The sequence below is a fragment of the Equus przewalskii genome, chromosome 5 (assembly GCF_037783145.1).
Source record: "Equus przewalskii isolate Varuska chromosome 5, EquPr2, whole genome shotgun sequence".
Classification (NCBI taxonomy): Eukaryota; Metazoa; Chordata; class Mammalia; order Perissodactyla; family Equidae; genus Equus; species Equus przewalskii.
Window position 1 is genome coordinate 81,827,498 of NC_091835.1, and position 26,670 is coordinate 81,854,167.

Here is a 26,670-nt window from a genome sequence, read left to right on the forward strand (position 1 = left end):
GTAGTGTAAGTATGTACACCTCATTTGATATTTAGGCTATACTAAAAAATTATTTGGTATTTATCTAGAATTCAAATTTATCTAGGCATCCTGCGTTTTATCTGGCAATGCTGCTCCTCCCATATCTCCTCATTCATGTCTAGTCTCACTGCTACCATCTGAGGCTAGGGTGTCTCGTGACCTCGAGCCTTGTCTGTACTTCCTTGGATGGCTTTCCCAACACTACTCTCCTCTCATCTACCTCATAGCCTGCAACACACTAAATTTTTTAGATGCTAAATTCATCAAGTTTCTCTTCCACACAAGAAATTACAATGACTCCTATTGCTTTCCAAAGTGATTTTCAATCAGTGTGAAATTGTATACCAAGTATTGTGTGTGTGTGTGGTGTATATGCATTTTCCTTGGCAAAACTTTTTTTTTAAAATCAGAATCTTGAGGTATCTTCAAGATAAACTTCAAGACACAAACTGTGGCTTACACAAAGAAACAAAAGTGAGTGAATATAGAAAAATGCACCTCGCCTCAATCATAACTTTTGCTGTTTAGACATCAGTAGTTTGAAAGTCCCCTCATTGTGTCCTTCAACTCCCACCAACATCTTGCAGAATAGGCAGGGCAGGTATTAGTACTTTCATTTCAAAGATAAGGTAACCAAACCCCAGAGACAGATTGTTAAGTCTTACACAGCTGTTACATGGCATAGCCCAGGTCTGAATAGAAATCTGCCAACTGTAAGTTTATTTCTCTCTCAACTTTTATGTCCACCAGCTTTAAAAAATATAAAATCAACATTTGCACAATACTTGAAACAACAGCTTTAAAACCCCTGTGTATCTATTTGAGCCTCACAGAGGTTCCTCTCCATCTCTGAAGAGATGTCCTATTCCCCTCTGTCTGGTGGACCTTGTCACTTAGCTGTCCTTTATACACCACAAAGATTGGGTCTTTGGCCATTTGACTTCTAAGAATGGCTTTTCCGTGTGGTCACAATGAAACTGACTTCCAACTTAACATGCCCAAAACTGAGCTGCTAATATACTCCCCACCAGCTCCTCCAAAGTCATCCCTGTCTCAGGAAATGGCAATTCGGTGACCCTCAGGCAAAAAAAAAGAAAAAAGTATAGAGACATTCTTCTTTCTTTCCCGCCCCTGCATTTGGGCTGTCAGCAGAGCTTGTGGGCCCCTCCTTCCAATTATATCAGCAATTTGATCACTTTTCACCACCTCCACTGCTTCCTCCCTGCTGCAGATCACGATTCTCTCTCACCTGGCTTGCTTCGAGAACCTCCTCACTGCTCTCCCCTTCTGTCTCTTCACTCCTTAACACACAGCCCAAGTGATCCTGTTAAAATGTAAGATCATGTCACTCTTCTGCCTAAAACTCTATCATAGCTTCCCATCTCATTCACAATAAAAGCCAAAGTCCTTATCATGACCCATAATAAGACCCTACGTGATTGCCTCTCCGGCCACATCTTCTAATGCTCCCCCTGTGGCCCCTTTACATTCTCTTCCCCCATCCCCACCTCCGGGATGGTCCTCCTGCTGGGGTGGTCCTCCTACAAGGGTGGTTCTAGGGGGCGGCTGCCTCTGCTTTGGGTGTGGCCTTTTCACTTGCTGTCCCTCTGCTCCCAGATATAGGCTGGCTTCCTACTTTCTTTCAAGTCTTTAATGTTACTTCCCCAACTCTTAGCAACCTTCTCTGCCTTATTTTTCTTACTAGCAGTTATCACTCTAACATACTACATATTTTACTGGTTTATCTTGCTTATTGTCTATCCAGCACATAGTAAGCATTCAGTAAATATTTCTTGAATGAATGAATGAATGCAACGATGATTTTCCTGTGTTGAAGATATTTTTTAAATTGTATATTTTGATGGAAATTCTAAAAGTGGTTTTCACAAAATAATTTGAATAATCATTCATATATGTGTGTAGCCTTTTAGTACGATTACTTTGAGGAAGTTAAAACTTAAAAAACATATTTGAAATCAGTTACTATTAATAACACTGGGTATAAATATAAAAAGGTAAATTTGAAGAAAATATGTTTAGAAAGGATTACTAAATCTGAACAAACTTCCTTAACAGGTGATCCTGAATACAAATGTGGGACTCTGAGCTGTGAAGAGAAACTGAGTCATTTCAAATACAGGGAATCATATCAGATAAGGCTTAAAGGCAAAGAGTGACTCTCAGGTGATTGAAGGTTGGTAAGAAATGATAAAAAGTTAATGTTAGTACTATATTAATATTTATTAAGGACTTATCCTTTGCTAGCATGGGGCTAAATGCTAAGTATCATGAGTGCTAGGTACCTTTATTTTTCCGTTTTATGGAGAATATCAAGGCTTAGAGTGGTAAGTAACTTGCCCATTGTCCCACAAGCTTTAAGGGTAGAGGCCATGCTTGAATCTAGATCCGTCTGACGCCAAAGCCCAAGTCCTGACCGCCGAGTGCAGTTGTTTCTTATGAGACGCGGCGGTCCCGGCAGCTTGCAGGGCGATAATGAGGCGGAGGTAAAACTACTACAGGAAATCCTGTAAGGAGGCACCATTTTGGAGAGCAGCACACCATTTCCCAGGGAGCCTGACACAGCCAGGGGCTCCTCTTCTAGCTCCAGATCAGATTGTAGCCACTTTGGATGAACAACAAATGAAGGAGCTGGTTTGCAGTTGGGAAGAAAGTGTGTGAAAAAGACATGCCTTTAAACACTGGACACACACACCATGGGGTCAGATGCTTCGCCATAAGAAGCACCTGGGACCAGAGCCTGAGTGAAGGAGGAGGATCAAGTCTCTCACTAGAACTTTCCTGCCGCCCTTCAAAACTTCCTTGTCTCCCTTCCAACTTCTCTGTCTCCGTCTCTGTCTCTCTCTTTGTGTGTATCCAGTTGGTTTTGCATACACCACTTTGTGGGATACAATCTTGCCAAAAGCCAAGCAGCTTTGCTGGTCCAGAGAGGATTCGTTAACTGCTCCGCAACATCTAAAATCTCGCTGTAAATATTTATTACTTGTTGTAGCATATCCACAGCCAAAGCCAGTAGAATCAGGCAGCCCATTAATCATGGGAATACATACTTCAAGTCTCTCCAGGATCAGTCAACAAAAGGGATGGCTTCAACGGTGAATATTAAAAAATGCCGTTTGAGATTCATGGAAGGAAGGAAAATGCTCGCTTTAATTCAGCTTGCTGTTTTTGTTTGGGGGTCTCACCTGATGTCTTGGTGGCGCCTTGTCATCTTAGTGCTTTTGGTGACTGGGGCCTGGAAGGGTGTCATGGAAACAAATCCTTTTTCAGAATCTGAGAGAAAATGTCAGGTATCCCTCTCAGCCTGTCAGCATTGACTCTGTGTCCCTCATGTTGTTGAGAATAGTTCTCAACTCTGTTCTCCCCCAGCACGTTGAGGCACCGGCACGCCTTCATCAGTATAAAACAGGATTCTCAGCAGGGTTTGTGACCACATTCTATTCCCAGGATAGGAAAGCGGAATTTGGGGAGTTTGGATTGAGTGTAGTTGGAAAAGCTTTCTTCTGGAGAGTGTGTGATACCCTTCTACGAAGTAATTCCTTACTCTCTAATTGATCATTCTTGGTTTAGAACAATGACGCTCAATAAGTGTTCATGAATCTAAGTGCTAACTTCCTGTTTCTCACCCTGCCTGGGGCTTTCGAGTAGGATCTAGTCCTGACGTGCCCATGCTCTTGTTTGCAGTTGTTGGCATCCACCCAAGATGCTCCTTGGTGTATGTGGATGGGGGCTGTCCCAAAACTTCGTGTAGTGGCTCAGGGGATTTTAGTAAAGAGCAGAGGATAGTATGTGAGAAAGATCAAGCTTGAATGTCTGTCGCTTACAGACTCCCGTTAAAAGAGGCTGCCCCAACCACAGCCCCCTAAGAAGGTAGCAACGCTGTTTGTTTCTTTAGCATAGGTGACCACGTGGTGTAGATGGGAGCCTTTCGTCTCAGCCATGGCTGAAGGAGTAGGAGAGGACACCTGTCTCAGAGGTAGCCAATCTTTAGACCGCTCAGTGTCTTATGAGACAGCCTCATACAAGAATTTTCCCCAAGAGGGACTAGGGTAATAGAATCATGCTCCCCTCTGGGGCATTTGATTATGAGCTATAGAGAGAGCATTGGCAGCTGGTAGTGGGAGCAGAAGTGGAAAGAGCTGTAATTGTGCAACCTGAATTATTGCTGTGTTTTGAAGACACTTCATAAGGAGCTAAGGAAGTGGTGTGCTGGGACTGGCTCTTAGGGCCTGAAAGCTGGTGGTGTGCATCTCTTCCCAGCTCCGCCTTCAGAGACTCCAGTTGGTGGGAGTATTGAGACCACAAAAATTGGTTTTTGCTACAATTCAGGTCTCCCTCCTCCAGGTACGGTTGTTAAACGTTACTATCACCCCACTGGGCTGGAGGAGAGGGATGTAGATAGGAAGAGAGGCAGCAGTGACCCCCTCTGGGGCCTCTGTCTTAAGAACAAACAAACAATGTTTAAGGTAATACGTTAACATGATTGTTACTAAGATTATAATAAAGAAGTAAGAGAAAACATTGTGAAATATATGATTTAAATATCATTGGTTAAACTACAAGACTCAGAGGAACGTGGTCAGAGGGGAGTACCTTTCCTGTGCTGAGTAACTTTCAGAGGCACGGGCCCCACCCCGGCCCACAAAGGAGGACCTGACAAGCCGGTTAAGTCTCTGGCCCTATTTCCACAGGGATTCTTTACCCCTATTCCTTGAGGTAACCCGAGTGCACACAGTTACTTAAAACCACAAGAGCCCAATGAATACAGTTTTTGAGGGCCCTTTTCTTTTTCAGTGTAGAGAAAATGGGACAGATTAGCACAGTAAAAAGAATATATATAGAGGTTGAAATGAGGTTTGAATTCCCATACTACTTCACCCCTTCCTGGTAGCCTAATTTACTTAGCTATGCCTCAGGCTCCTTAGCCGTAACAGAGGGAGAAAAATACGCTCAGAGGTATTTGTAACGATTGAATGAAATACCACGTGTGGAACATCTAGCATGGTGTCTGGCACTTGCTAGCACTCAGCGGCTGTAGTTCTTTGCCCCCCTCTGCCATACTTATTTAAGCCTTTAGACCAGCTGCTGGTGTTGCTGACTGTGAAGTCAGCAGACTTGATGCAATTGATTAACTCTCCACTTATAGTAACGTGAATTAGGTTGTAATGATATTGCATTTTTTTTTCCCTGAGGACGACCAGCTCTGAGCTAACATCTGCTGCCAATCCTCCTCTTTTTGCTGAGGAAGACTGGCCCTGAGCTAACATCTGTGCTCATCTTCCTCTACTTTATATATGGGGCGCCTGCCACAGCATGGCTTGACAAGCGGTGAGTAGGTCAGCGCCCGGGATCTTGGCTGGCCACCCTAGGCTGCCAAAGCGGAGTGTGTGAACTTGACCTCTGCGCCACCAGGCCACCGATATTGCCTTCTTTATAATTTTATGTTTTTGTCCTTAAGGTCAACTAAAATATTTTAAATATAGCTATCATTATTATAATCCTTTGAAACAAGCTTTTCTCTAGACTTAGGGAGCTCCCATATCTCACTCCACAAACGACTATGCTCATTTTACTTTTGTTTTTAAACAAATATTTAGATTATGGGCAAAGAATTATGCTAGGTGTTGTGGGGGAAGTAAGGAAAATGGATTCTTACGTAATACACGGTGAAATACACAACAAAGAGGGATGGGAGGGAAGAGCTTCCTGAGTATTCTCTTCACCCACCCGGCTTCTAGGCACCTAAGCTGAATAATAAGGCGGTGTGTCTTTTGAGTCTTTTATTTACTATGTTCGTTTCTTCACCGTTAGTTTACTTCGGTCATCTGCCCTTCATCCCATTATCACTGCTGGTACAGGAAGGGGCAGATTCACCCATTTGCCAGGAGTAAACCACCGGCCGTGGTGCTGCTCAGACCAGATGACTAAAGGAGAGCCCCTTGCACATGGACTGGTTTTGGGCAGATGGGCCTTAATACTTTGCCAGAATTGAAATAAAGTTTCTGATTTTCAAACAAATACTGTGATGTAGAAATTACCATACTTGAGTTCATGTTAGAATAATCCACGCTCTAAATCTGTTTGACATTTACCCCTTAAGTATTTTGCATCAATAAATCATTTCTGTAGCATCTTAAAATGTTCCTAAGTAATTACATAACATTCTACGTCCCCAGGGCCTGTCCCATTAGTGTGAGTAAAAAAAAATAATAAATTGCAGTAATTAAGACATAATTATGTTGTCTTGAAAAGCTAAGGGTCATTTGGACTTGATTACTCCAGTGGTTATCAGTGCCAAAGGAAAGTCAGGGAACTACGCTCCTGCCTGCAATTAGCCATCTGGGACTGACACTTTGGTCGTCAGAGGCAGCACCTTTGGAATAAACTTCAACACTGCCCTTTAGACAAGCTACAGCAAATAAGAGACCAGTGTAAGGGAGGTGAAGAGAGGGTGAAGGTGGAAGGAACAGCAGCCTAAACATCAGCGTTTGGCTGGGGTGAAAAACTCTCGTCACTCAGGCCGCCTCAGGTCCATATATGGTGTTCAAATGGAGGCTTGGGAAGAGCCTCTTGTAATTTTGGCTAAGAACACCCACACAGTCACCTGGTTGGAGGGCCCACTCACCTGGAATGCAGGGGGTGGTCTTACGTATTATAACGCCCGTTCGTTGTGTAGAGGACCGCTCCCCTGAGCCTGTGCCTAGCTGGCAGCGCCGCTCCAGCTTCACCCTCCCACACTTAGAGAAGTAATTGCCAGACCTTTTTATCCCCTCACTACCAAAGCTCTCAAGTCTTTAGGGGCGGCGCACGAGTCTCCTCAAACCCCTTAAACGTCCTCCCACGGGTCTCCGGCTCGCCGTCCGGTCTCCTCGTCCTGGTTTCTCTCTTTCCTGCTGCTTCAGGGGTCTCGAGGGGACCCGTGGGTGGGATGCTCGGCTCTGCTCTGGGGCCCCAGCATTGGAGAGATGCCCCGCGGCAGAGGGGTTCCAGCCCCCGGTGGCGCGCGGCGGCCGGCGGCCCCGGGGCGGCTGTGGAGGAGGCTGCGGAGGAGGATCCGGAGGAGGCTACGGAGGAGGAGGGAGTTGGCGGCTCCGAGGCCCGGGCAGCCGGCCCCGTCCGCGGCGGGCGCTCGGCGGTCCTCCCTCGCTCGGCTCCTTTGCTCATATTTGGACTCGGCTGCCCGTGCCCAGGAATTTCCCGTCATGCCTCCCGCCGCCCCGTCCGTCGCCCGAGCCGGGAGGGAGGGAGGCGGAGGCTCGGCCAGCGGCGGCGGCGGCCCTCCATGCGCCCGCGGCGGACCCTCCCGCGCCCCCTCTCGCTCCGCCTCGGCCTGGCTCTCGGCCTCGGCCTCTGCCTGGCCGCGGCGCGGGGAGCCGCGCACTCGGGTAAGTTTGGGCTCCCGCCCGCCTCGCCTCCGCCGCCTCCCCCGCCCGCCCTGCCAGGTTGAGGGTGACCCCGACCCCGGATGCCCCGAGCGCCGCCGCGCCCGCCGGCCGCCCGCGGGACACCCCTTCCCGGGCCGAGGAGGGGCGCGCGGGGGAGCGCCCCGCGCGGGCCTGGGGGGCGGGCTGGCTCGCCCCCGCCGACGGGAGCGTCTGGCCGCCTGGCTGACACCTTATCCCGCCCCGGAGGAACCTGAGCCCGGGAGGCATCGCCGGCGCGGGCCCCGAGGGAGGGGCCTGGCGGGGCGGCCGCGGCGGCCGGAGGGGACACCGCCCGGCTCGGGGGACGCGGGGCCCCCGGAGCTCCCGCCCCGCGCAGCTCGGCCCCGCCGAGTGGCCGCTCGGATAACGGGCCGGCGCGTGGGAATCGCCGCCAGGCCCGCGCCGCGCCGCGCCGCGCGTCCCGCAGGGCGCACCCGGAGCGCACCCGGAGGCCCTCCCGGCGGCGCGGCCCCGCCCGGGCTCAGGCTCCCGCGGCCCGGCTGGCGTTTAATAGGCCAAAAGCGAGCGGAACCCGAGTGTGCCAGGTACCAGTTTTCTTTTGTTTTTAAGCGGAGAAAAGCATCCCAGTCTGTTTTCCAAGTTTTACACTGGACTATTTCAAGTCAGACTGTGTGACGGAAAGATGCCATTCCTGCCGCCTTTGGTTTAGGACCGTAAGCTATCAGGGTGGTAATTTTGAAGTCTTAAGAGGATGATTTGAAAGATAGTTTTCGTTAGATCATGTGGAAAATATCAGTGAGGATTTTTTTTTTTTTTACATAAGGTCATTATAAAAAGAAACTATTGAAAGTACAAATGTCGAGTTTAAGGTAAATGTGAAATTTTATGAACTTTTATCTTTGCGGTGAGTATTTCACGAGTCATCTAAAGCCTCGCAATTCTTAGTTTTATCCGGAATGGAAAAACAAAAGTTATAATTCCTCAGAGTTGACGTTTCTTATGAAATTTTGTTTCTGCCCCCTATAGACTAAACTGTCAAAATAAGATAGGGTTAACAGCTAGGATTTACAAATTAGCTGGAAGCTGACTCTATTAAGCATAGATTATACTCAGCACCCTCTAATCTATCTCTTCATATTTCCCTTTGCAGCACTGGTGGCAAAATAGACTTTAAAAGACAGTTTTGTCCATAAAAAAATGTTTGGGATTCATGTAACTTATTAAAATTGTCAATTCAGTTTGTTGGGAGATTTTTTTTTTTAAGATTTTGTTTTTCCTTTTTCTCCCCAAATCCCCCCAGTACATAGCTGTGTATTTTTAGTTGTGAGTCCCTCTAGTTGTGGCATGTGGGATGCCGCCTCAGCATGGCTTGATGAGTGGTGCCATGTCGGCGCCCAGGACCTGAGCTGGTGAGACCCTGCGCCGCCCAAGCAGAGCGCCCGAATTTAACCACTCGGCCACCAGACCGGCCCCTGGGAGATTTTTAAAGATACTTAAATGTGCAGTGTATAAACACTAAGTAATCATATCAATTTCATGTTTGTTTCTGATTAATATTGTTTTTTTAGAAGACCTGCTTTTTGTGGATTCATGCTTTAGAACTAACTTTAATGGTACTTCTTGGGAAAGCAATAGGTTCTAACTTAACGTTTTCTCAATGATCTGAAAAATACTGTGCTGCACGATAAAGGGTGGATTGTACAGCCAGGGCATACATGTATGTTTTCTTTTTTCCCTCGGTGATGTGTTGACTTACCTAATACTTGTGGTAAAGCAGACCTTGAAGACCAAAATCCAGGGTACTGTGGCCCCTTGCCAGCAATTTTGAACATCAAGTTTATATTTGGACCATTTAAACATTTATTCTTTTAATTTTGGTCCCAGCTGACATATAAGTCTAATTTCTGGTGACTTTTATTAGGGCCCTATGTGAATGTCTGGAATTTTTTATATTGAAATAAGTAGCTCCCTGCCATTTGGAACTTTGTCACAGTGCCTGAACTGCCTGTCTGCCAAGGTTGCACATATACAACATCATTTAGTTTTTGAATCAACACATGGTTTTTTTGGCTTTTAAAGGTGGTTGTTCTAGTATCTGAACTAAAATGTTAACCTATCAGGTCAGAAATCTTTATTGTTTTGCTGAACTCAAGTACCGAGAATATCCAAAAAATATCCCGAGAAGCTTTCATAGGTTTTTCTAATGCATTTATCCTTTTTAAATTAAAAATAAATTTTCAGCCATTAAAGAGCAACTTTAGGAAATAATGCTTTTTGGTTCTATCATAATCCGGTCACAGTCCCTTTGATTTTGTCTCACCTGTGTTACTGATTGTAGTTAGGGATTTGGTTGATGAATTTGGTTCAGATGTTTGGCTTCCTTCTCTGAAAATGATGAAGTCAAACATAGTCACCATGTCCCTTCTAACTCCGGGATCCTGTAATACTGTTTTTGTTTCTGTGGTCCTGCAGAGCCACCCACGACATTGGTTCCAGCTTCTGACTGTCGACTCTGACTTGCTATGCGTGTTCAACTGGTCTCCTTGTAGTCAGGTCTGATGGGTGTGGATCCAGCTTTGGGGGCCTGGATCTGCCTCAGGAGCGTCTTGCACATGCACACAGACACCCACGCCTGGACAGAGTTCCATGATGTTAAGCTTCTGTTATTTTCTTCCCCTCATCTAATAGGAGAAAGTGCTGGTTATGACCTGGGGTAAATGCCTAACTGCTCTTCAGGAACAGTTTAGCCCAGGCCGGGAGACGGTTTGACATTCAGTTTTGAAATTTGGGTCCCAGTTAGGGGCACCACTGGAGAGCACCCAAACCTTTCTGGGGTTGGGAGGCCTAGGGCTGGTTATTTGGGGGTGTTCCAGATGAAATGCCTTATATTGGGTTATCGCCTTTTCATCATATCTCCAAGGAGATTGACTTGGGCCTACCCATCTGGTTTATCCAGAAGTACATTGGCTTTGGATAGGAGGGTGATCAGATAGCTATTTAATTTGACAGTTGTTTGTTAGCATCTCTGACTGCCGTACAGATATCTCAGGGCTTTATCTTGAATATTCCTATATTTTCTCCTTCCTGGGCATGATGGGTTTTCCTTTTAAAATGCTCAGCACCATCCTCCATCCCTGTTCGCATATTTATCTCTATGGCATACCAAAGTCATATTTATGGCTTTTAAGGAAATACAAATAAAGACAAAAGAAACCGTAGAAAAGATAGGCCAGCGATAAATCAACCAATTGACTTTATGGAGGACTTTGGTTATTGCCTCATTTAAGCTTCTGTAGCAAGTAACAGAAATGAACTTGAAATAGTTTTAGGAAAAAGAAAGAAAGAAAGGAATTTGATGGAAGCCAAATGCAGACAGACCTTATTAGGGACCAGGGACTGGAAAACCTGGAACTTTCCCCGACTGTGGTCTTTGCCTTTCTTTGCTTCATTGTTCTCTCTTTGCTGACCATTTTTTTCTGCTTTCCTGTGTTCAGGATTGAATGTGGCTGCTCAGCAGCTCCTGAATATTTACATGTCCCTGGGTTCCAAGCCCAGGGAGAGACTAGATCATTGAGCCTTGATCCTGACTTCCTGAAAGAACCTGATACACATAGTTGGGATCACATGGTTGACCTAGATTTTCCCAAGGTCTCTTCGGATTCTAGAGTTCCTTGTGTATGGAGTGCAGATGTTTACGTGGTTTGATTTTGCATTTTTGCATTTTATATTATGGGGTTCTTAGTCCTTAAAATGTATAATTTGCTCTTGATTGCAGTGTGTGTGTGAAAGAGTGTGATCCAGTGGGATCCCGGGATGTTGGTGCAGCTCCTTCCTGCTGCTGCAGGAGACTGAAAGAGAAGCCCGTGGGCCGTAAACTGACTGGAGCGCCAGATTCAGGAACTAGAACGCAATTTGGGATCCAACTGAGTTGTGAAAATCCTGTTTAATAACAGCTAATTCATCCTGCAGATATCATCTGCGTATTTTCAGGAATTCACTGAATTCAAATGCTGAGTTCAAATACCACTTACAGGTATAGTCATTAAAACTAAGTGATAATTAGAGACATTCAAAATAGTAATGATTTAGGGACCAAGAGTTCATCAGTTATTTTCCTATTTCTCACACTTGTCTAGCATTTTCCGCCCTGTCCTTCTTTTAGACAGTCTCTGCTGCCTGGAATACTTTTCCCTCATAACCTGTTGACGTCCTTAAGGCCTCTGTTGCATGGTATTTGTCAAACTGTCTTCATCTCTTAGAATTTGTCATTTCCTTGTGCTTCTAAGACATCAGTTAGAGCACGATTTTACCATCTTGCATTGTAAAGACCATACCTACTCATCTTCTTCAGTGGACTTTAAGTTCTGTTAGACCAATGAATCATCTAGAAGAATTGTGATAGGCTGTTAGAATCCGTTGCTCAACTTAATGTTTCCACCTTTTCCAAATGTTCTGAAGCTCTTAGGGCGTCCTGCTTGTTGCCACCTTTTTATTTTATTTGCTGAGGAAGATTTTCCCTGAGCTAACATCTGTTGCCAATCTTCCTCTTTGTTTTGCTTGAGGAAGATTCGCCCTGAGCTAATAATATCTGTGCCAGTCTTCTTCTAATTTGTATGTGGGTCGCTGCCACAGCATGGCCGCTGACAAGTGGTGTAGGTCTGTGCCTGGGAACTGAACCCAGGCCAATGAAGCAGAGCGTGGCAAACTTAACCCCGTAGGCCATGGGGCTGGCCCTGCCACCTTCTTCTTTTGACATTGGAGCTCAATCACAAAAAATCAAAAGGAAGTTTTTCTTCTCAGTCCTTATCTGTTTTCTAGATTTTATAGGCTTTTCCATGAATATTCTAATTTCCTGTGTGAGGATTGAATATATAGAATGGTAGGATGTTTTCCTATAAACTGAGGTGCCAGGGGGAAGGAGAGTATAGCAAACTCATGTGGAAGGAAATCACCCAACATTTACCAGATTGGATAGAGAGGGCAGGTGTGGAAAAACAGTTGTGGCATATATGAAGGCAAAGAGTGGGAAGATAAAGTACAGAGATGGAAAATTAGGTTTGGCCTAGAACTTGGCGGGCTTTTAATGCTAGGCTAGGAAATTTGGGCTGGGTTAGTAAGCTCGGAGATTGAAGGTTTTTGGGTCCTCAGAATGTCCTAATCAGAGTTATAGGATATATTATCTAATAATTCGGAGGATGTATAAATCGGGGAAGAAACCATGGGATCAATAAAGAAGGATCATAAGGGTTTTTCTTAGAGAAGGAAGACCTGGTCTAGGTAGTGACAGCGGGATTGGAGAATTGTTGCTGAGGTAGACTGGGCAGAAAGAAACAACTCATTGGATCTGGGGAAAGAGAGGGAGGAAGAAAAGATGAGGGTAAGATGTTAATCCTGGACCATTGGAAAAATGCAACCTCAGAGCAGGTGGGTGGGTGGGAGAAAAATTAAGTTTTGCTTTAGATCTTTGCATTTGAGGTGCTGGTAGAACATTCTCATGGAGATGGGAGTCTAGTGAGAAACACAGGAGTGTAACTTGGAGAGATTGGGGCTGGAGATAAACATGTACGTGTAGGGAAGGTTACAGATGAGGGGAGGAGAAAACATCTGTTGGCCAGTGTAAGAGGGAGGCACGGAGAAGCCTCATGAAGGAGATACAGTTTGCTGTGGCTTTGACAGATGCCCAGCTGGTGTGTGGGGTTCCGTCCACAAGCTTCCCTAGTTTAGGGGACCTCTCATTTACTCACTCCACGAATAGTGCATGGGACCATGGAGCAAAGGATCCTGGAACCAGATGACCTTCTTAACTGCACCATTGCTCAAGCTCCTTCAGAGGCTTCTTATCGTTCCTAAGATAAAGGACTCCCTCCCTCTTTGAACGTCGGCATCGTCACCGTCACTGAGCCTCTCTGTCTGCTGACTCTGGGCTTCCTGTAAATCATCCAGCTGGCCTTGCACACGCACTGCTCAGTCTCCTCCTTCCTGCTTTGACCCTCCCCAAGAAGGTGAAGCAAGGACAGTTCCCCCAATGGAGTACTCTGGCGTTTTTTTGTTCTTTAGATGGGCGCTTTTTATTGCCGTGGTCAGGTTCTTATCCATAACACAATTGTTGACAATTTCCTAGTGTATAATAAAAAAGTTCATCATCAGTCATGTCCGTCACTCTTTCTTACAGAATACCTTGCTTCTCTGATCTCTTCAAGTGTCAGCTGCAAGGTTCTCGAGCACTTGAGTTGATCACTCTGGCCACGGTGCCCTGACCTCCGACCCTGGCCGGGGTCACCTGGAGTAGCAGTGTCACCTGACATGTGTAGGTTTGGCTTCCCCAGCTGGGTGCTGATTTGGAAACAATTTCTTGATACCTGACTTCAATGAGGGGCTTTCTTTGCACAGACTGTAGAGGTTTGTGAAACAGGGACATGGTGACGGGTGAAGGAGAGAGGACTGGCTGGTGTCGGAAGTGTGTTCTCAGGGCCTGGCTTCCTGACCAACGGTAAATCCTGAGCCTAAGTTTCTAAACATAGTACATTCGTAACATTGTCTGCACTGACCTATTTATGTTCAGTATACAGTATTGAGTAATTTCTAACTCAAAAAGGGACCCTCCCATATGCTAATGGTTGTGCTTTTAGTAGCTGTTGACTGAGAAGATACATAGTAGCAAAAAGCCACTCTAAAAATTTGAAATGAGTTTTTTAAGATAGAAAAGGATTCTCGTGTGTTGGAAAGTACACAGATGTGGAAATGGTGACGCATGGTCTATAGACGACGCCTGCTTTCTTGCTTTGTGGGTTCTCTCTCAGTGTCTGGTGGCTTGTCGTCATCTCCCTTAAAATGGGGTGGAGGCTTCTGTTTGAAAATTTGAGTCATAGCTGAAATTTTGGAACGACAGGAAAACTTCTCAACATCGTCTTACAACAGCAGCTGCTTTTTATGCTCGGCAATGCACTTTATGCTAAGACTGGGCTGTTAGCCTCAGGGGTTCGTACATGAATACTTTAAAAAATTATATTGTCAGGTATCTGAGCATCATTCTTTGGGCTGTAGTGCTGTTTTTAAGATGAAATTAGTAGATGATTTGCATGCAAGTACACACCTACAGCAGCCTCCCTTATGGCCATGACATAGTTGTCTTCTGTTACTATGAGTTACACAATGAATCTTTATGGTTTCTTGGGTCAGTTATTTTATTTAAAGGCAAAAAAATCCCCAAAGACCAACCCTTCAGTACGTGTGTTAAACTTAAGGCAGTATTGAAAGTAAGCCTGTGCTACATGTTAGAGTCTTTAAAAAACATCAGGATGGCCCTCGTGTAAAGCAGAGAGCCCTGCGTTGTTCGTTTCTACTTTCCTTTCCCTTGTTGTTACTGAGTTTGGTTATCAGGGAATCTGGGCTGGGCTGGGGTTGGGAGAGATCTTTGGTGACTGTTGTAGGTGGGTACTTATTTGATCTTAGATTGGTGGGGTGCACCTAGGGGAAGGTAGGGCCGTATCTCCCAGTACATAGTCCGGGAGATTAGATAGGACAGTGGGTGAGGGGCCATGGCGGTCTTGGAGCTCTGGTCTCACAGTAATTGAGAGTGAAAAAGAACAAGTGCATGCACTGTGGTCCTTGCTCCTGATGTCTTGGTGTGTGAACATGCCTTCCAGTCGGACTGCCTTAGGGCGCCTGGAGGAGGATGGCTTGAAGGCCGAGGATGTTTACCTGTGTGCAGAGCCAGTTGAAAATGGCAGATTCATTAGCATATTTGCATCCTTGTGTAGATGTTCATGTTGCCAGCGAGTCTGTGCAGTGCGATGAGAAGCGCATTGGATAGCCAGTTGGAGACTGGGTTTTCCTAGTCCTGTTCTTGCCTAGGGCATTTAAGCTCCCTGTGCCTCAGTTTCCACATCCGCAGAATGAATGAGTTGGACTGAGTGATACCTGATACTGCTTTTGCTTTAAGATTCTGTAATCTATTAGTTGTCTCATAGTCTCCAGGTAGCTTTCATAATTTTTAATGGAAATAACGTGATTAATAAATTATACAAAATTGTGTCTTCTCTTGTTACATTAGGTTCAAGCTGTCTATTTTGTGGAACTAGATATAAATGTTATTCCACGACTAAGACCTAACGTTTGAACTTTGTAGCTTTGTGTGCCCAGTAATTTGATCCGTAAGCAAACTGACATAACCCGTTAAAGATTTAGTATTTATTTAGAGGATAGGTTACAGTGTAGGAGAAGCATCGTGTTACATGTCCGATCTGAAGTCATGGCATTAAGCACTAGATATTATGTCGGTTGCCCTAAGTGTACAGCTAAGAATTGCTTATTTAGACTCTATGATCTATCTCAGAGAGTAAAGTCCTCTCTCATCAGGGTATGCTGCCAGTAGAATTTGTCTTTGACCCTCTTTGAAGTATATTTAACTCTTAAACTAGTTAATTTGGTCTAATCATTAAAGATGAAAATCTTCTCCATTGAGCTTTAAAGAAAAAACCCCTGCTAATTTGATAGGTTAAAAAATATCTTTTTTTTTTCTGAGGAAGATTAGCCCTGAGCTAACATTTTGCAGTCTTCCTCCACTTTATATGTGGGTCGCTGCCACAGCATGGCTGATGAGTGGTGTAGGTCTGTACCCAGGATCGAAAGCTGTGAACCCAGGCCACTGAAGCGGAGTGTGCTGAACTTAATCACTGCACCATGAGGCCAGCCCAAAAGTATCTTTTCTTGCCTTTAAAATATATTAGTAAGTGTTTGCCCCTTTTTATGATAAAATGTTTCACACCCACAAAAAGAATATATAACATCTATGTAAGGCATTAAGAATAATTTTTAAAAATCTGGGGACCCCTGCTCAGCTTCAGAAATGGAACGTGGAAGCTGCCTGTGTGACCTTCACCCGTCGCTCTCCATGTCATCCCTCTGCTCAGAGGAGCCCACAGTCATGCATTTGGAGATTATCACTTAACACAGATGGTAACTGGTAAACTCTAGCTTTCTTTATAGTTTTACCTGCATATTTTGTTGTTTAGTTTTGCATGTTTGGGAACTCTGTATAAATGGTATCGTCTGCTCTGCATCTTCTGTGACTTGTCTTTTCCCCCCACTACATTCTGTTACACATATTGGTGTATGTAACTCATTTTTTTGAGATTAGCACTTCTTTTATCTATCTGTTTTTCTACTTTCTGATTATTTATCTCTGCTCCTTGCACATTTATCCATTAGGTTTCTTGTGTTTCCCTGTGGAGTCAAATCTTTGTATCTTCTCCCATTGCTTTCAAGCTTCATCATCCATATATCAATAATAATAATAATAATAATAATAATAATAATAAAAGTGATCATAATAATAGCAAATCCTCACATACGGATGTTACGATGTGCCAGGCACTAGTCTAAATATTCGCTGTTTACATACATTAAGTCATTTACTGCCTGTGGCAATTTTTTCAGGGAGGTACAATATTCTCATGATAACTCATGTATTAAGATTGGGCCCTGAGGCACAGAGGCGTTCAATAATTTGTATGACTGTGATTTGAATCTGGGCAGTCTGGTTCCAGAGTCCGTGCTCTTAACCATTACACTATTCTGACTCCTGTGTTGTCCTTTCTTTTAATTATATTTTGTTTTCCCATTTAACTTTTTAAGGTGTTAAAATGTTTCTGTGACGTTCAGGAAAGAATGACCCTAGTGTGGCGTTCAGGCTCGTTCTCTCGGACAGCACCAGGTGTCAGAGTCATGCCACAGTTTAATTTCTTCATGGGTAGACCAGGATTTTCTTATACAGCTTTTCTGTTTTTTCTATTCTCTGGGATTTATTATTGCTTTTATTTTATTTTAATTGGAGGGAAAAATATGCCTTTTTCATTATCCTTCCAAAATCTTTCACTTTTTTACTTTAGGCCTATGGCTTGGCATTGATTCCATTGATTTCCTGTGGTAATTTGGACCAGTTTCTTCATATTTAGACAATGACATCCTCTTTTAAAAACGATTTATGTGACCTTAAATGAATCATTTAATCTTCCTGAGCTTCAGATTTCCCCAAGAAGTTGCATTTCAGTATAATTATTTTATTAATCAGACATATATGACCACTAGTCAGAACTTCCTTGTGGAATAACCAGGGAGACCATGAGCGAAAAGAACTAAGTAAAAGGAAGCTCTTGATGGTGCTGGAAACTACTGATTTTACCCAAACCCCTCCAATTGCAGAACAGGAGACTGTGGCATAGAGAGAGAAAGTCCCTTTGTACCCTAACTCTCTTGTATAGCTTTAATCTTTTCCCTAAAGTAGCCAATTGGTTAACTTTTTCTCTCACGTTCTGTGGCTTTATGACGTCTTCAAGTTTCCCGAGCTCTTGGATAGTCTCCCAATGTCCCTTATTTAAACATTCTCAGGCTTTTCTCGTCTTAAGAAACAAACAGAGAGCCGCCTCCGCCTTCCACGCCCGTGGCCAGGCTGTGTTACAGGTTGTTACGTCCTTGCTGTCTCTGGTTGCCGTCCATCCAGAAATAGGGATTGAGCCGCGTTGCATGTCGGGCGCCGACTCCTCCAGTCTCTGGATGCGTGTGAGCCAGACTCAGGCCTGGTCCTCAGGCACTGTCATTCTCAGTTTGGAAGCAGCATGGCCTGTGATAGACAGAGCACCGTTTTGTGGTGGGAGCAGGAGGGAGAATGGTTCGAGTCGAGGGCAGAGAGGAGGGCCAGTCCGCTGGGGCCGTTAGCCATACGAGGAGTTCAGATATTGTTCTGTGGGGTGGTAGCCGTTAGGGGCTTTTAGGCAGGGAGTGACAAGATCCAATTGGCAGTTTAAAGCAGTCACTCTGGCTGCTGTGTGGAGAATGGATTGTAGGGGCCAACGGTGGAAGCAGGTAAAAATTTAGGCCCAGGCCAGTGGTTCAGATAAGAGTTGATTAGGGTTTGGACCAGAGCGCTGGCGGCAGAACTAAGACCTTGCTGATGGGTTGAATATAGGGTCTAAGAAATGAGAAGAACCATTTATACCATTGCACTGAAACTGCTTTGGCGGAAGCCGCTAGTGGTGTCCACGTCATTAAAGCCAATTGTGTTCCCCGGTCTTCCTGACTTCAGGGCATTCAACACATTGACCACTGACTCCTGGAAATGGTCTTTCCTCTTGGTTTCCAGCTCTGTTATTATTAGATATGTGATCTTAGGCAAATTAATTCAGTTGTCTGTGCCTTAGTGCTTGCCTTTTTCAAAATTCAGCCGTGCCAGCACTTCCCAAATCCTTGGTATGCTTGGCGTGAGCATCGCCACAGAAGCCTGCTTAGGGTGGCCGGCAGAGTGGCCGGGCTTGCCAGAGTTCCCTGCTGGCCGAGACACGCCCTGCGTGCTGGTGGTTAGCTCTCCCTCTCTGCACCCTCCCTGCTCTCTGGCCTTGGCTCCTTCTGTTTCGAATCCCAGGGGGAATCTGCTGGATTCTCTTTCACTCACTTGCAGGAACAGTGTGTGCACTTGAGATGAGTTGGGACCTGGCCTTTTCTCCAGTATGTCCCCTCTGCACTTCAGCAGAAGTTTTTCAATGGGTTTATCCTAGTTTGGTTTCCAGTGCAGATGGCGGTTTCCCTCTGTACCGCGTTCACCTTTACCATGTCACTGAGACCTGGTGGGAATGTGACTGAGGGGGAACACGAGTGAGTTCCCTTTTCAAAGGGGTGTACTTGTGTTGCCGCCCTGTCTTTGTGTGTGTGCGTGTGCATGTGTGTGTGTGCAGTCTCTCTTTTTCTCTCTGCTTGTGTTTTTTTTTTGATCCCCCTGTGCCACTTCTTTGTTTTGGAACTCTATATGAGGGTCATTTTTTAGTAGGTGCATTTAAATCATTTATATTTTATGTTATCATGGCCATATTTGATGAAACTCCTTGTCCTGTTGTTTTATCCTCTTTTTATGATCTTTTCCGCTTGGTCTTTTACCATATGGTTTCTATGTTTTATTTGCTTTTATCTTTCATAGGGATTTGAAAAGTTGACGTCATATTTTAGGTTCTATGACCTTGAAAAAGTGCTTAAAAACCATCATTGAGCCTGAACTAATCTAATTATTAAACTTAAGGAAACAAGATGCAACAGCATTCGGCTCTTCTCTGTGGGAGGAGTGTTGGATCCTTTGATTTTTTCTGCTGGGCCTCTGTTAACTGCAGTGGGGCCTGAGGATCCATCCGTGTGGTTATTGTTGAATTTTTATATTACGTGTTTTCCCTTGTTAGGATTATTTTTCTCTCTTTCATTAGTTATATAATAGCATCCACTGTGTTCAGCGATTGCCACCACATGGCCTCTTATACCTTCACTCAGCTGTTCTTGAGGATGTTTTCATTCATATGTCATTTGGCTAGGTTCTGTCCTTGCATTTTTTCCTCTTTTTTTTTTTTTTGGTATGGAAGAGTAAGTGCATGCACGTTTCCTGAGCTCTTCTGTTATTTGAGGGAATCACAGACTGTTATAGAACAGGTTAGGGGCTGGCCCGGTGGTGCAGCAGTTAAGTGCGCACATTCTGCTTCGGCGGCCCGGGGTTCGCTGGTTCGGATCCAGGGTGCGGACATGGCACCGCATGTCAAGCCATGCTGCGGTAGGCGTCCCACATATAAAGTAGAGGAAGATGGGCATGGATGTTAGCTCAGGGCCAGTCTTCCTCAGCAAAAAGAAGAGGATTGGCAGCAGTTAGCTCACGGCTAATCTTCCTCAAAAAAAAAGAACAAGTTAACCTTTCCTTTCAAAACAACATTTAAATGGTGAGAGGAATCCAAAAAAATCTTAATTAGGAGCCTGGAAAATGCTTGTAGAATAACCTGAATGCAAATAATAGTGTACTTATGGACTATAAAAAGTTGCTAGCATTCTGTATGGAAGAAGAACCTAGGAACAGTAGAATTTACTGGCATTCAGATGACAAATTAATGTCAGTCACAGGGTTACTGCTGGGAATTCACTGCCTCCAACGTTGTGGGTAATTCTTGGGGTCGAGATACAAAATGTTTAGAACGGTGTTATCTTTGAGTGAGAGTGGGTGATATTTGCAGTTTTAGTGGAATTGCAACAGTTTCGTAACTCCTACTGAGATGTTCAGATTAGAGTTGACCAAAGGTTTACTTTTCCAAATTCCTGTTTTATTAGTACATTTGCCTCATGCGTGCATAAAGTTAGGTCACTCTGTATGATTGAAACAGTTGATTTGCAAACTTGAAATTTTTCTTTTTTGTCAAAGGTAATGATTTTTTTAAGTTGCTAAAGCATAATTGCTGAAATAGGAAAATTAATCTTAAATTAATCTTAGCTGAGTTGTCTGTTAGACAGTCACCTCATTCTTACGCTGTCCAAAACTAAGCTAATTAAACCCTCCAGCACACACACATGCACTCATTCTCTACGCGCTATCTCAGACCCACTCTAGCTTTTCCTTCTCAGTAGGCAAAGTAAAATTCACTGAGCAGTCTGCTAGTTACTTCCAAAAACATTATCTCATTTAATCCTTCCAAAACCTAAGGAAGTGCTATGATATACATTATGCAGGTAAGGATCAGAGAAAGTAGCTAATTTGCTCAAGATTTATCAGCTGGTTAAGTGATGGGGTTGGAGTTCAAACACAGCTCTGACTCTTTCCTGCCTACTGCACAGCCAAGATACTGTAGAGGACTCGAGTCCCATGGGAGCCAGGGCATTATGCACAGAGAGGGGGGAACACAGAGAGATCGACATTTGAGTTCCGTTCTGTGAGAACATTTACTGAGCCTTTATTTACAGAGGTGAGTAGCGCTGACTACTCTGAAGGAGCTCATAGGAGAGGCATATATGTAACACGCGATAATAGGTATACTAACAGAGGTACCGATATAGGAAGCAGTAGAGAGGAAGGACTGATTCATCTTCTAAAGGAAGGGATGGGGAGACGGGCGAGGGCAACAGCTGTAAAGGGAAGTGTCCCAGAGGAGGCGATATCTAGCCCGGCCATATCAAGGGTCTTGAAGGTTAAGAAGAGAGTTCCTTCTTGTATAATACAGAGTATTGGGTGGTATGGTGAGGGTAGGAAAGGTGTGTGGGAAACAATAAATAGTTGGCTATCGTCAGAAGAGAGTATTTATTCAACAATACTGTTGAGGGCCTCCTGAGGGTTAGGCAGTGTGTGACGTAATAGAGATGAAGAAAAGGACAAGGGCGCTGGAATGTGGCGTGTCCCAGGGAGCACTGGGGCCTGCGGTTTTACAAGGAAAAGAAGCGAGCCTGATGGGGCTTGAATGCCGGGATCGGTTGGCTGAGTTTCCCCCACAGGTGCTGATGTGCCACGGAAGACATGAAGCAGGGTTATAACGTGGTTGGAGCGAGGACACAGTGCGTTGGCAGCAGTCTGAAGGGTGGATGTGAAGGGAGTCAGGTCAGGGGCAGGAAGACCACTAAGAGGCCATTACTGTGTTCTAGATGAGAGGTGGAAAGGATGCATCTGAGCAATATCTTGGAGATAAAATTGAAAGCACTTAGTATTGATTGGATATGGATGGTTAAAATAGAAATTGATGGACGGTGCCTCCCAGGTTTGAGGATTAGTGGCTGGGTGGATGAGAGTACTTTTTTTTTTAAATTGAATTCATAATAGTTTACATCGTTGTGAAATTTCAGTTGTACATTATTTCTTGTCTGTCACCATGCAAGTACTCCCCTCCACCCCCTGTGCCCCCCCCACCTCCCTCCCCCTGGTAACCACTGAACTGTTTTCTTTGTCCATGTGTTTGTTTATATTCCACATGAGTGAAATCATACAGTGTTTGTCTTTCTCAGTCTGGCTTATTTCGCTTAGTATAATTCCCTCCAGGTCCATCCATGTTGTTGCAAATAGGATGATATTGTCTTTTTTTACAGCTGAGTAGTATTCCATTGTGTATATATACCACATCTTCTTTATCCAGTCATCGGTCAATGGGCACTTGGATTGTTTCCATGTCTTGGCTATTGTGAATAGTCCTGCAATGAACATAGGGGTGCATATGTCACTTTGGATTGTTGATTTCAAGTTGTTTGGGTAGATACCCAGTAGTGGGATGGCTGGGTCATGTGGTAGTTCTGTTTTTAATTTTTTGAGGAATCTCCATACTGTTTTCCATAGTGGCTGCACCAGTTTGCATTCCCACCAGCAGTGTATGAGCATTTCCTTTTCTCCACATCCTCTCCAACATTTGTTGTTTTGGGTCTTGGTAATTATAGCCATTCTGACTGGTGTAAGGTGATATCTCATTGTAGTTCTGATTTGGATTTCCCTGATGATTAGTGATGTTGAACCTCTTTTCATGTGTCTGTTGGCCATCTGTATATCTTCCTTGGAAAAATGTCTGTTCACATCCTCTGCCCATTTTTTGATCGGGTTGTTTGGGGTTTTTTTTGTTGAGTTGTGTGAGTTCTTTATATACTTTGGAGATCAACCCCTTGTCTGATAAATGATTTGCAAATATTTTCTCCCAGTTAGTGAGTTGTCTTTCTGTTTTGTTCATGGTTTCCTTTGCTTTGCAGAAGCTTCTTAGTCTTATGTAGTCTCATTTGTTAACTTTTTCTTTTGTTTCCTTTACCCCAGTAGACATGGTGTTCAAAAAGATGTGGCTAAGACTAATGTCGAAGAGTGTACTGCCTATATTTTCTTCTAGGGTTTTTATAGTTTCAGTTCTTACATTCAAATCTTTAATCCATTTAGAGTTATTTTTGTGTATGGTGCAAGATAATGGTCTACTTTCATTCTTTTGCACGTGGCAGTCCAATTTTCCCAACACCATTTATTGAAGAGACTTTCTTTCTCCATTGTATGCTCTTGGCTCCGTTGTCAAAGATTAACTGCCCATAGATGTGTGGTTTTATTTTGGGCTTTCCCTTCTGACTGATTGATCTGTTTGTCTGTTTTTGTGCCAGTACCATGCTGTTTTGATTACTATAGCTTTGTGGTATGTTTTTTTAATTTTAAAAGATTTTATTCTTTTCCTTTTTCTCTCCAAAGCTCCCTGGTACATAGTTGTATATTCTTAGTTGTGGGTCCTTCTAGTTGTGGCATGTGGGACGCCACCTCAGCGTGGCTTGATGAGTAGTGCCATGTCCGCACCCAGGATCTGAACTGGTGAAACCCTGGGCTGCCACAGTGGAGCGTGCTAACTTAACCACTCCACCATGGGGCTGACCCCTTTGTAGTATGTTTTGAAGTCAGGGATTGTGAGGCTCGAGGGTACTTTTTAACAGGATCAGGGATACTGAAAGAATAATAATTTGAAAGAATTATTAAATTGATGAAGAAAGAAACAAATTGAGTTTTGGATATGATAAATAGCTCGAGGTGCATGTGTAATACCCAAATTCCTTTTAAAACTTGATTTAATCACCTACAGTTAATAAAGAAAACCAGTGTAGGACAAAGTAGAAAGAACATGTTGCACAATATTGTATTTCCTTCCTTCTATGATCTCGTTCAGGGCTCCTCCTCCCTCCCAAGTCCAACATGCTGTCAAAGGATAGTAGATAGAGGCCAGTAAGGTTTACCTTTCCATGGAATGGAGAGAGTCCATTTCCATAAAACTTTCCTTTCTCTGCCGTATCAGATACCAGCCACAGCACATCCATCATGAGAATTTTGTTTCATAATTTTATGACTTTCTGCAACAGAAAGTAAACTTGGGGGAGGGATGCTAAAATTCTGACACAAGAGCAAATATTTATTTGCAGTTTCCAGTGCTAAAGCTTTCTATTCCTGGAATGGTGGCAGAGTTCTAACTTAAAATATTTGAAACAGGATTTAAGGATACATATTTTTAGGGCTTATATTTGGCTCATTAAAAATAGTCTTTTAGTGGTGCATCACGATGCTGTAGTCGATGGTTCCAGGCATAGGATTTAGCCTGCCTTGGCAAATATCTCTTTAGATGAAATGGTTCATTAGGCACTGCATCTTTTTTGCGTGAATAAGCTTTATTTTTTGATCAAAAACCTACACATGGTTCTTGGTACAGGGGAACTTGAGATGGAAAGAACAGCCTCCAACTCCACCTCAGCCCTCGGGAGGGATGTTTTAAGTCATTCTTCTGAGAGTTCCCTAATACTGCTCAGTCTCCTTATAGCACTGCTTCTCAGTTCCTCCACTTCAGATGCTATCTGGTTATGAAAAATAACGATTCGTCTGCTCTCTCTTCTGCATTCTGACTGCCATTGTTTACTGATCTGTTGGTCTTTTAATTCCCCTATTGTCCTTTTGTAGCATTAATATATTTACTCATCAGCTTTTGATAGGCTACATTCCGATCTGTTATGACAGAGAGGTCCCAAGTAGAGTGACTTCCAGAAGTAGAAATCTGTTTTTCTCTCCTTGTAGCCCCAGGTTAGGCTGCTGGATAGGTTTTCCTCAGGATCTGTGATGTCTGCCATCCTCACCCAGGAGCTTCTGTCTCAGTGTGTCGTGCTGTGCAGTGGCTGCCTTTTCCTAAGGGAGAGGAAGTCTGAGCAAGTGGCTTTGTCTTTTCAGGAGGTGACCTGAAAGATCACTCATCATATTGACTCATATTCCATTGGCCACAACTCAGTGTCATGTTCACAGCACAGCAGGGGAGGCTGAGAAATGTAACTGTGTGTTCAGCTAACATTGCAGAGGTTCTGTTACTGACCCGAAGAAGGAAGAGTAGATGCTGAGCGTCAGGTAGCATTTACCAGTCTCACTGGTGTCCCTTGCGCCTGCTTTATAAGAGGAGCGGCCTGATCCTCTTACCCCTTCCTCTGCCTTCCTTTCTGGCCTTCTTTACATTTTGTTAGCTATGTACATTTTCTTTTTGTTTTAAAACGTAAAGTTGCTAATGTTTACACTCTGTTCTGAAGCCACAGCCAAACCTTTGTCTATCGGTTGTCTCTAAAAGCTTGTATTGTTATGCATATTGTTTACTCACAGTAAGCAATAAAGTGAGCTATTACTACAGTCTTTCTCTGTAGGTCCAGCAGCATGATCTCTATCCACTGGAAAGGATGTACATTTTTCTAGCATCATGGCAAGTGGATTGATTTTTCTTGTATTTATAGGGTGATTAAAATCAGGGCTCTGTATTTCTCAGGTCTGCATCCGGGCACTGACTTGTTAAATCAGTGAGAGAAGCTGCAGCGAAGGTGTTTGGTGCCCAGGGAGCTTTCAGTCACTTCAGGAAATGAGGTCTTTGTGGTCGGTCATTTTATTGTGACCGGAGCTACCCAATCACTTTGGTAGCCACGTGAAACTGTTAGTTCTTGAAGGATTGGGACCAGTTTGCTAGCTCCAGGTGGTCCATGGTGAAGTGGCTCCCTCCTGGCCTTTAGTGTCTGACTAGGAGAGGAGAGCTGTATCTTCTGCCCAAGGTAAGAGTCTCTTTGGGATTTTTAGGAATAGAAGGGACGACTAATGAGAGACACGCTGGGCTTTTCAAGGTGGTCTCATTGTCTTTGGCATTGGACCACTCATCCTTTCAAACCCTGTTACTTTCCCAAACAAGGACAGCAATCTGTGGCACAAGAGTCCCTGCCCTTGAGGAACTTTTAATGTAGTAGAAGAGATTAAAATAGACTCCAGTTCAAGATCTGGCTCCATCTTTTACTACTGGCCATTTGACCTCAAGTGAGTTATCCTCCGAACCATAGTTTCTGCTGGAACACATAATCCCCAAATCCCAAGGGCTTAAAACACCGAAGGTTTATTTCTTGCTTGTGTTGCGTGTCCAAATCTGTCAGATGGGAACTCTGCTCCATATATCCTTACTCCAGGATCGTGGTTAATGGAGCAGCCACCATCAAATTGTGGAACATTGCTGGTCATTGTTGGAGAGGAAAGAAAGTTCTGGAGAGGCTCACACTAACAATTAAGTGCTCTGGCTTAAAGTGACACACATTATCATTTTCTGTTCGCAACTTCCTGTCCAGAACTAGTGACATGGTCTCATTTGACCACAGGGGGCCAGAAAGTACATTCCCACCATGTGCCAGAAAAATGGAGTACCAGAAATGTTGGGCAAATAGCACAAATGGCCGCCACATATAGGAATGTCTCCCTCAGGGTGGATGTGAGGATTAAGTGATTTAATGTACACACGTATACAATCACCTACTGCAGGTGCTCAAAAATGATTGTCGTTAGCAACAACATCATCAAAGTAAGATGTAGACATATAAAATATTTGGATAACAATATAAAGTGGGACTAAACAGTCTTTCTTATAAGATATATATGTATATGAAAGTGCCTTGTAAATTAGAACATACT

General features: G+C 44.1%; 1 protein-coding gene and 1 long non-coding RNA gene across 19 annotated transcripts in view; one reads left to right on the forward strand and one right to left on the reverse strand.

Moving 5' to 3' along the window:
* LOC103560572 (uncharacterized) overlaps positions 1-6,811 on the reverse strand; it is a 35,324-nt gene extending 28,513 nt beyond the window's left edge. For 4 of the 7 annotated variants that reach the window (XR_547250.2, XR_011540111.1, XR_011540109.1 and 1 more), the window contains exons 1-2: positions 6,665-6,811; positions 2,325-3,274 (exon numbers count right to left, since the gene is read on the reverse strand). This is a non-coding gene — a long non-coding RNA (uncharacterized lncRNA). Of the gene's footprint in view, positions 1-1,270; positions 1,346-2,324; positions 3,275-6,664 lie in introns of all 7 variants that reach the window. The other 3 variants (XR_011540108.1, XR_547243.2, XR_547239.2) reach the window with 1 other exon arrangement.
* Positions 6,812-6,952: 141 nt separating this feature from the next.
* The window catches only part of MSRB3 (methionine sulfoxide reductase B3), a 157,755-nt gene continuing 138,037 nt past the window's right edge, over positions 6,953-26,670 (forward strand). For 3 of the 12 annotated variants that reach the window (XM_070619668.1, XM_070619667.1, XM_070619669.1), the window contains exon 1: positions 6,968-7,424. In XM_070619668.1, the coding sequence (XP_070475769.1) occupies positions 6,968-7,424 (457 nt within the window). Of the gene's footprint in view, positions 7,425-7,575; positions 8,009-11,198; positions 11,458-26,670 lie in introns of those variants that run through there. The other 9 variants (XM_070619677.1, XM_070619670.1, XM_070619671.1 and 6 more) reach the window with 9 other exon arrangements.